General features: G+C 38.7%; 1 protein-coding gene and 1 long non-coding RNA gene across 2 annotated transcripts; one reads left to right on the top strand and one right to left on the bottom strand.

Moving 5' to 3' along the window:
* Positions 1-89: 89 nt before the first annotated feature.
* Positions 90-2372, bottom strand: LOC148722086 (uncharacterized). Its single transcript, XR_015992527.1, has 2 exons — positions 2247-2372; positions 90-833 (listed from the first exon to the last, which is right to left on the bottom strand). It is a non-coding gene; the product is annotated as an uncharacterized LOC148722086 (long non-coding RNA).
* LOC111321890 (potassium voltage-gated channel subfamily A member 2) lies at positions 2349-10214 on the top strand. The gene is made up of 2 exons (XM_022924887.2): positions 2349-4684; positions 7739-10214. Exons 1-2 carry the CDS (start codon positions 3606-3608, stop codon positions 8046-8048), a joined length of 1389 nt encoding a protein of 462 aa, XP_022780622.2. The 5' UTR covers positions 2349-3605; the 3' UTR covers positions 8049-10214.
* The last annotated feature ends 648 nt before the right edge of the window (positions 10215-10862 follow it).

Raw genomic sequence — 10862 nt, 5'->3', positions numbered from 1 at the left:
CATCAGTATGCATATTCTCCATACTGTTCTCTATATATTTCCTACGGTACTAACAAGGAGAATTTGATTAACAATCAAGAGCTCTATAGTCAGGGATCTTTTCCTTTATTCTTGTGTCCTTAATGGTTGATTGCAAGGGTGATAGTGCGAGTAGAAATTAGATGCCAGTCATTTTTAGAATGTAAAGGGTTAAACAAAGCTAGAAAGTCGAAGAAGAAAACATTGTCAGAGCTCTCATTCGAGAACCTCTCTGACATAAGAACCTGTTACAAATTTTAGGTTTGACCATTCTCACGAAGAGAGAGTGTAGAGGTAAATGTCACCCTTTCCATGTCGCAGTGGAGACTCTTGATTACGCTCTAGCTTGTCAAGTTTAAAAGTTAAATCGTCTATTTTTGTTTAGTTTTCTTTTTTCGGTTATAGTGTTTTATATCAATGTTGTATATCCTTAGTCTAGCCTTGTCGAAATGATGCTTCACGCTGCGTTTATGATGTGCAGTGAAATCGCAGACCAGGCGGACTTGTTACTTGAAAAGAGGTCCTCTCTGATTCCATATTAGGATCGTAATGGTTTCCATTGGGATTTCTCGCTTATTTTGAGCCAGTCCTTTCCGTGTCGGACGTTGTTAGATATGGTTATGCATAGGGACATTTTTGTGAACCAATGTGAAAGGGCTGATCTTGGTGGCCAGCATCACGCGACACCGTGAATTGTATCGTGTTTGTATGCGTGCAATTTTTTCGTCAATCTCACACAGCTTTTTGTCGAAACCATGAAAGTACCGTTCTAACAGTTTGTTTAGATTGTGACCTTCTCAGGCAGCGTTGCGCCCCTTAAAAAAAAAAAAAAAATCAACATTACGATGGTAGATTTGCTCGATCTCATTTGAATTCAACTAACTTATTGCCCTCTCGGTCTAAAACTCTACCTGGAACTTAGATGCGACAAATCTTGGAGCGAGCCATTAAAAACCCCCATATATTGTTAACGGAAGGTTTTTTAGCAGCAGAGAATGTTAGAGATTTTGGATTTGCTCTAAGTGGCAAAAAGTGTAAGGGAATTTATTTCTAACACCCCGTTTCGCCAATTTTAAATAATCTCACACGGAATCTAAAGGAGAGATGTTTATTTTGTCTACCCTCTTATCTTCACCAGAAATTATGAAATATGGAAGACTTATAAAAACTTCATTGATGAAAATGTAATCTCGTCTGAGGTGACTAATTAACAATTGGTTCATGCTTTAGCGTGCACTATCGAGTTATGGAGCACGCGGGAAGTTTGGAGAGCACGAAAGAAGCGTAAGAGTTGCCCGAGGCGATAGCCGAGGGCAACTCTAGCTTCTTGAGTGCTCTCCAAACTTCCCACGTGCTCCATAACTCGATAGTGCACAGCTGAAAGCATGAACCAATTGTTTTAGAACATAGCCGGTGGAATTGTGCATCAAATGCGACGCGAACAACGGACAACAATATCAGTTGAAGCGAATCGTGACGGCGCTGATGCCGAGTCTCCTTTTCCTTTGTTTTTTTCTTTTTCTGCCTCATTTAAGAACTCTAGCCCATGGGAAAAGGTCGAAACATTGTCTTCGTTTTCGGACTAGCAGGCCGAGTTTCTGTTTGTATCCATTATTGTCGCGAAATGTATTATTTTTCCCCGCACTAGCAATGGTCGCTCGCGCGAAAAAAAAAATTCCGGCGAAGTCGGATTTGCTGACGCTATCAGCGTGCACTATCGGGATTTTGAGCACGCTTACGTATAATGAATTTGATTGCGCGACTCTGCTAGCTATGTTCTAATATTTGATATTGATTTCTGTAATCAAAGGTGATTTTAGTCCCTGACAAAGTTCCTAAATCTGAATCACATTACGAACTGTAACTCAATACCTTGTGTTTTTTCAATTTTGGTATACTAATCTACACTATTATTCGTTGAGAATGTTTGTCTTCATATTACAAAGTTTTGATGAACTTCGATGGCGAAACATTAGAGAATACTCTTGAAATAGTTAAACGCCATGTTTCAAAAGTTTCAATGGGACTGCATGAAGAGCCGCCATTATTTTTTAACAGAAGCGCAGTGAAAGAGGACGGTGTTTTATTCGGTCAATAAGTCCTCTAATTAGCATGACAGTAAATTAAAAGTTGCAAAAAAAAAGTGGTTTAAACAGATGTCGCGGTGAGTTTTATTCTTTGTTGTCGCTATCTTGGTGAAACCACGACCACTGTATAAATGAACTTACCTTCTTTATCACCAAACATTCGAATTGTGGTTCTTTGTGCGAAACGAAACACTAAAAATCGAGAAGTCTCAAGCCCAAAACAACAACCTTTCACATAAGCATGCCACAAAGCCATCAACAACGAAAATTTTATTTCAGTAATTGGTCGAGCGGAGTGTTCCACAAATTGATGAATAAATATTAGCCTAGAGCCGTGATGAATAATTGATTCACCTACTCGAAATAAACCGCCGTTCTCTACAGTAATATTACATTTGGTTGTCGATCTTTCTTTAATCAAAAGGTTTGAATTAAAATAGAGGAGTGAAAAATGAGTGATATAGCAATATTGATTTTCGCGGCACGTGTGCAAACAGCTTGTTCGTCGGCGCGATTTGAAATATTTTTTTGTGGGTACAGTACATATTGAAATATTCTCGCAATTATCAAGACATGAAGATGTTTTGTCATTATTGATGTTATCTTCGGGAACATGTACGATCAAGTAAATAATTTATGATTATAGCATTTGAGAGAAGCCATGGTAGCAGAATAAAAAATGAGGAGACGATTTCGAAAAGGCGTTTTTACTTTCTCATCCATCCATTCTACGAACGGATGGCAGCGCATTGTGATGTGCTGAGCGAAAAAGGAAATTACATTTACATTACTTTCTGTAACTCGTGACATTTTTATTTTTATGATCTAGGTATATTTTGGTTTAATGCATTAGCCTAGTATGTGGTCGCACATTAAAATGATAATGTTCGCTCTGATTCGCTTTTGTTATGCAAAATTCTCTTTACACAACAATCGAACCTCTCCTTTTTGTTTTTCACTCCCTGAATTTGATTATCTTTCTCTAAAGAATTTCTAGCTAACAAAATTTCATGGAAGCAAATTCAATTAAGGAAACACTTTGTGGAGTTTTTTAGTTTTTTAAAGCAATGGTCAGTGTCCTTAAGTTCAGTTATATCATGAATTCTGTGCCAGCTCTTTAGCGGTGTCTTCGAATGTACACGGGTTAACAACTTGTCCGGAAAATCTCCCTCGCTCTGAATACATTAATCTATTTGAATTATTCATGTGGCCTTCCTTTAAATTTACAATTCTAAAATGACAGTGCGTAGGAAACAATAAAAACAGTATTCATCGTAGCACCTGTCATGTCGTTGCTGAAGGTCGCCCACTCTGGCACAGCGAACAGAAATCTTTCATCAACCCATTCGATTTTAAACGAGTTGGCGTCGATGAAGATCTGACTAGCGATTCGTCCCAACGAAATTACATGTTCGCTGAATTTATGCGATACCTCTCAGAGACTTAAAGGACATCAATTGCTCGTTTTTCCAATTGCCTTATTGCCATCTGGGAGAGCGAATGGAGATCAATCCTGGATTGAATCACATCAGCGAACAAGCGAGCAACAATTCATCCGTTCAGGCACCAAAGCCATCTCTGAGAGGAGAAATCAACGATAAAGGACGAAGGATCATTATCAATGTTAGCGGCCTGAGGTTTGAAACCTACGAACGCACGCTTTCTCAATTCCCGGCAACACTTCTCGGTTGTGCAGCGAAAAGAGAATTCTACTACGACAGTGAAAACAATGAATATTTTTTCGACAGAAATCGTTCATCGTTTGAGGCCATATTATTTTTTTACCAGTCTAATGGCAAGCTTGTTCGGCCGAGTGGTGTTCCGTTGTACGTTTTTTCGGAAGAGGTCAGATTTTTTGAACTTGGTAAGGAACATCTTCAGCGGTTAGAGATCGAGGAGGGATATATAAGCGAAGAGAAACCACTATTGCCGACAAACCAAACACAAAGGAGAATATGGGAATTATTCGAATATCCGGACAGTTCAATGCCGGCGCGTTTTTTAGCTATGTGGTCAGTGTCTGTGATTTTACTGTCTATCGTGGTATTTTGCCTCGAGACTTTACCGAGTATACGTTGTAGGACCGATTCAAGTGGACCTGGTTGTAAGGCATACGTTGGAACCCCTCAAACTAAGAAAATGTGGTACACTGTAATCGAAATTCTGTGTATCTCGTGGTTCACCCTTGAGTATGTTGTGAGGTTATTGTCTTCACCGCAAAAATTGGTCTTTATACGCACATTTTTGAACATCATTGACCTGGTTGCGATTTTACCCTACTACATTACGCTTCCAATGAACGAAGCCCGCGTAACCTCGTTGGCTGTGTTACGAGTTATTCGTCTAGTACGTGTCTTCCGCATATTTAAATTGTCGAGACACTCAAAAGGCTTACAAGTCCTTGGCTATACGCTGCGGTCAAGTTCAAGAGAACTGGCCATGCTCATTTTTTTCCTCTTGATCGGAGTAGTGCTGTTCGCGAGTGCTGTTTTTTACGCGGAACAAGACAGCCAAAATAGCGAATTCAAAAGTATCCCTGATGCATTCTGGTGGGCGGTAGTTACCATGACAACAGTGGGGTAGGTTGAGAATTTTCATTTAAAGAAGTTTTAAATTTGAAACCGATGACCAGGTTCTTGTCGTTTGAAGCATAAATGGGATTTTCCATACACTGGGAGGCTCTCTCTCGATCTAAGAAAAGCTCTGATTTTATTTGAACGGGGCTGTTATGTGTTGCATTGAGAACACGACCGCTTTCATATACGTTACATTTGAAAGGTAAAGGTACATTAAGTTTACATCGGTTTTCGTCACTTTGGAAGAGTTTCGCCGAAATTTAGTTTAATCTGGCTATTTACAGAAGATAGAAAGGTTTTAAACATTATTCTTTTATCACGGTTTTGAGTTAGGAGGAAGTAGTTTATCATTTTTGCAACATAAGTACAGGAAAGACCTGGTCGTAAAAAATGACGAACGCGACTTTTTTGGCTTTAATTGGCTTGTTCAAAATTAAACCATTTTATATTTCATCGCTTCAATCTTTCCTTTTTTTTTCAAGAAAATTTGTACCATGGGTTCAGTCGCCAGCGTGATCAAAAATTAATGAACGCACAAGAATAATTAAAACTTTTAGTGAATATAATTTACATTTCCATTTTAGCAACACCAATATTAATTCGAATTTTAACTTAAATGCTCGTTGAAGCTGCAAAAAAATCGCCACTAAATTAAATGAGACCCTCGATTTAACTTTCCCGATTTGAGACAAATAATGTTTATCTTTTCACTGATAAGTTCTCTGAATTAACAAAATCATAAGAAAGTCAAAGAGACAGAATCGCATGGCGTAGTGAATTTCATTTGTATGCATGTTTTATGTTTCCTTGGCTTTTATGGTCTTGGGGAGGGAGAGCTGGAACGGATTTTATAAAATAAGCCGTCTCTATCACTTTACGTGTGGTAAGTTTGGCCGCTATAAACGACAAAAACGAATCAAAGGAAGAGGACATTGTGGGAGGTTTTGTTTGACTGATCTTTTCTTTTCCCTGTTGTTCACATTACCCGCAAGCCTTCCTTTACAAAGTGTTGCCGGCTAACATTCGATAGTTCTTCGGCGAATGTATCCTCTTACTGTTTTCGTTGTTTAGACGATCTAGTTGTTTCGGTAGTTTTGAACTTTTTAATTCAAAGCTTGGTACCATTGCATTGTAATGGCAAGAAGTTTACTTCCGGATGGTGGAATAAGTCTTGGTTATAACACTGAACACGGCAGATAAGCTCTTTGGTGCCTCATCTCCGAGCAGACTCGAGCAACGCAAACTTGTTCAATTTCACAGCAGGCGTGCTGCTCTACTTGCTTGAGATATTCAGAGTACACCATACTAATTTTGAGTAAGATCCATATGTAGAAGTGTACCAGAAATACATTTAAACTTTTTTTGTTTTCTGTTTGCTTTAATATCGGATCTCTCAAGTTATCCGTCTCCTTTGTTTTTATCACCTAGATACTCAAGGCTCGAAATAGCACAAATCGACCCATTTCGTGCGTCTAATGAAATTGATATTGGCGGCAACTAAAGCAACCATTACATGATAAATACTTTTAATAAAAGTCAATCAGTATTTTAAAACGAGAAGGTTCATTAACAAAGAACTTGCGCCGGGATCAATAAAGGCAGCTTTAATAATTCATATATCGGTGAAATACTTCATCAAAATATGCACCATTAATCGATTTGGCGACAGAATGTGCTCATGTTTAGTAAACACCATTTCATTAAGCACAAAGTAGTCATGTTTCTTTCATTAGGTCGGTAAAACGTCCAAGGCTAACTGAAATGAATAATTGATGAAACAGGGTGGAAACTGAAAAATAATCAGTCAGATAAACATGCATAAAAAAGTTATTGAAAATCATTTTCTAAAACTGAATCCTTTGACATCTCCAAAATCTTTTGGTCGAAATACATGTAATGTTTGCTTGACCATTAGCCGGATTTAGTTTTCAGCTGTGGTCAGCCAAGCGCGTATTATCATCAAGAAATTACTCTGATTTTAACAAAATTAAGGTTGCGATTAGCAAGCAACTGTTTGATTATAGGCTCTGGCTCTCCCTCTTAAATAATTCGTAGGAGAAAACCAAAGGTATTGGACAAAAACAGCTCATGTGTAGCAGTGACTTGAACCCAATTGTATCCTTTAGAGTCTTTGAGTTCCTTCAGAACTTTACCCTTTATTTACCATTCATGTGAGATGTAAATTCCGAAATCAAATATTTTATCTTTTACCGCTTAAGCATAGATCTGATGGCAATTTAATCTAGTTTGAGATTAGTCTTCTCCTAGAAGTCTTGGAAGCAGAATTTTGGTTGTAAAGACTATCTATAAAGAACATAACCAAGGCATGTACTAGGAACTCGCTCTACGTCTCTTTTCCCATGTTTTTCTTTTCTTATTGACTGCACAGGTTGCGGTAAAGGTTAGACTGTTACGTTATTATACAGACTGAGAGAGTAGGACAGCATAACAAAAACGTATAGAAAATACATCTACATTGAAAGTTGCCGAAAAAGGCTGTGCGTAGACATCTACTTTGAAAGTTGCCGAAAAAGGCTGTCGTGCGTAGACAGTGAACACCCGCCTGCGTTTACAAGAGGCGGAAGTTTGGGTTTTCGTCGCTCTGTGACGGGTTAAAAAAAACACCACCATCTTATCAAATCGGATGCAAAATTTTGTCATCCGCGTTTTATCAGTGAGATGAACTGACGGAATGCTCCGGAAGTAACCGATATGATCAGTGAGTAACAGGATGACGGGCTTGAACCTTGGACTATAGCTTAACTGTCTCCATATTGTTATTTTTTTAGCACGGAGCCTTGTTTGGCCAGTCGGGGGTAAGATATGCGAGATATTTAAGTAACGTGGAAAAAGAATCATGAAAGATAAAGAAGACGATTTCGGGGTTTGGGTGCAGATTTTCCCCTCTCCTGAGGGCAAAAGTAGAACTGAAAGAAATCTAGCAAAACGAGAGGGCAGTCCAACAAAATTTCCATAGAAATAAGTTAAACCAAACAGGCAAAGAAACTTACTAATATCGCATTTACATCAAGTTTTTATGTCTTTCTCTTTTCATAGATACGGGGACATGACTCCTCGCACTTTGGGAGGCAAAATAGTGGGTTCTATCTGCGCTATATCAGGGGTGTTGACCATTGCTCTTCCTGTGCCGGTTATTGTATCAAATTTCAACTACTTTTACAAAAGGGAGGAATTGAACCAGTCTCTTAATACGGCGGAAAACGGCGAGTGTGGTATAGACCAAAACGAAGACGTTGACGCCTTCAACGGGCCGCTGACCAGCCCATCTGGACACATGACCCTCAGCTCACCTGCCGCATTTACAGGAATAGAGGAGGTTCGAGTAAAAACTGAGACGCCTGTTTGATCATGTGACTTCTCGCGCTGGGCCGCTGACCAGCCAATTTGGGCTCAGCTCATACAACGTGTTTGGATTCGAAGAAGTTTGCGTATAAACTGCATGATATGCACGTTCGACCAAGTGAATCGATAAGTTCTTTAGAAGGAGGCTTTTACAAGCCTGTAGAAACATGTGTCGTGTTTTGATGGCTACCGCCTTTCTCCTGGTCATCACCTTCATTACGACTCAACATGCTCAAAAATAGACTCGGTTTCATGTACTCAAAAGCTTACGAGGAGACGGTTAAGACAGTCTATGATTAATTGCATAACGAAGTCAATATTTTTCTCATGTTTCCATCGAGTGGATAAGACGATATTGTAATAAAAATGTATGGGCTTCACCGACGAGCTGAGTCATATGGCTACGATAGCGATGCAGATGTTTCAATATCTGATCAGCTAGGAATTTAGTGATGGCAAACTGTTTGATTCTTTCCTTAGTCAAGCGACGATGATCAAACTAGCTCAAAAATTTTGATCTAAAACGCAAGTGAAGTGGACATATATTCATGCTTGGTTACATTGAGTCTTGCGATTGAACAAGCAACAGGAATAATTGGTGTTTTGCCTGGATAAACCCAGCGGCTCAGTGATCCGTTAAGTGTCACGTTGGAAAAGATCAGTGTAGAATTCTGAGAGCATAAGACTGACTTAGACTATGAAGAGCAAAGGCACAGGAAAGCCAGCATACTGGAAACCTACCCAACTAAAACTAAGCATATTTTTTACATTGCTTGTGCGTTTATCAGCGTTTCGTTGTCGGCGGAATTGTTTCTTCTTGTTAGCCACATCAAGAAATTTCTTGGTTTGGATACCCAACCGACAATTATCGGTTCCGTCGGCCGAGAAGAATGACACCAGTCAGCGGTTTCGTTATTGTAAAATGGACTAAAACTTTTATGCATCTCTTTCACATAGGCACTAACGACTGCAGTATTTACATTGTGCAGAGAGACTTAAAGTAAAAAATATTTGACGAACTTTCAATTTCCTTGTTTTGGAATCACGTTAAGTTTTCATCCAGCGTTTAAATTTGCCAGAAAAATTGGATTTATTCATGACTAACTAAAAATATTGTTCATTTTTATACACGTTCCGGTACATTTGTTTTATTCATGTCAAGTGCGTTCTAATTGGTATGTTTAAGGCTTGTTTCTAAGAAGAGCTGAAATAGCTCAAGGAACCTAAGAGACGTCTAGGATGATATGTATATCGTCTTGCTATTATGATTTCAGGTGGTTAGACGGCTGCCAAACAACCCATAGGCCAGTTGTCAATCCTCTCGCTTCTTAGGGCCGCAAATTTTCTTTTTATTTGAGTTTAAAATTTTTAAGATATGAGAAAAGGCTGCGACGGTTTAAACATAAAGACTTCTGTTCAAATACTCGTTATTTGAAACACTTGTACATGTGAAAATTCCAAAAAGGTTACTTGAACATAGAGTATGGATTAATAAATTGCTTAGCGGTTAAAAAGAGACTTACGGAGAAGCATTCTCTGTTATGAGACCCGCGAACACTTTGATATTAATCTGACACGCGCCAATAAGCGTGTACTGACCAACCTCAAGGTCCGGGGCGTGTAAACAAAACTCAAAACCGCAAGTTGATTACTATCGCTGATTGCGGTTCAGATTTCTGACGCTTAATTGAATCCTTCAAATACAGTTATATGCTATAAATATATCTGGCCTTCACGGTTTTCTGAGTTTCGTAGTAAATAGATCGTCAAGGGCTGGATGCAAGACAAGCCGAGACATTATGGATAGAAGCAAACGGCTGATTGCTAGGCAAGAATGGATAAAAAAAGGAGAAACGAAGCGAATTTTTACGACTTTCGAGGGCTAACTGATCAGACAAGGAAAATCTTAAAGAGCTAAAACGCATCCAGTTTCATAATTCTTTATATACATTTTCAATGGCAGATATCAAATTATGAGGCTTCTAGATTATACTTATCCTAAAAGCTTTTGTAGTTTCAGAATATTTAATTTGATTTTTAACAACTGATTCTATCTAACTAGGATCAAGGCCTTAAGACAAAGATCGGATTAGCTCACAGCCTTGTCTTCTACAAAGTATGTTAAATGTGAACATAGTTTAATTGAAACAAATAAACGGTGGAAAACATACTTGTTCTTTACTGACGGGTTTTTAGCAATCTACAAAAGTGACAAATTGACAATTATGTCATTGTGGCTGTTGTTTCGTCGACGAAATGGTTTATAAAGCTTGTTTGGACGGAAAAACCAACCAGTTAGTAAAGCTTCACCTTTCAACTCCCAGAAGTGATTAACTAGTAACTTTTCATTGCCATTCCAACAGTTCCTTTTATGGTTGTGGGCTTGGTGGCCAAGCCTTTGAATAGGAGTGAGGCTAAGGGTGACCCTGTTGTGATAGAGACCTGTATCTAGTTAGCATGATAACAAAGTAATCTGCATTTGAAAAGCAGCAACATCTCTATCTTAACAAGGTCACCCTAAGCCTCACTCCTGTTCAAAGGCCTGGCCACCATAGGAATTAACGCGACTTAAATTAAAGCGAATTTAATGGAAAACGAGTTTCGAATAAGGAAAATTAACGCGAAAGAGGAGGTAGAATTTCACAATAAAGGTAATTAACGCGATTAAGACACGGTAGTGACAACTGGAACAAATTTATTTCAACACTGGATACCAAGAAATTTACAACTGAACAAAACTGAGCCATGTGGTTGTTGGTCATGTACCAAAAGAACTGAGCTGTTATGTGTGCTTTGGAACAAGAAGCCAAATTTACAG

This window comes from Stylophora pistillata, chromosome 10 (genome assembly GCF_964205215.1).
Source record: "Stylophora pistillata chromosome 10, jaStyPist1.2, whole genome shotgun sequence".
NCBI lineage: Eukaryota > Metazoa > Cnidaria > Anthozoa > Scleractinia > Pocilloporidae > Stylophora > Stylophora pistillata.
The sequence above is the reverse complement of the archived record's forward strand: the minus strand, read 5'-3'. Positions and strand labels throughout refer to the sequence as shown.

Excerpts from the sequence above, each read along its gene's own strand:
- LOC111321890 (XM_022924887.2), top strand. The coding sequence starts at position 3,606 with ATGGAGATCAATCCTGGATTGAATCACATCAGCGAACAAGCGAGCAAC. Across the intron at positions 4,685-7,738 it reads GTTACCATGACAACAGTGGG|ATACGGGGACATGACTCCTC; the intron begins GTAGGTTGAGAA and ends CTCTTTTCATAG.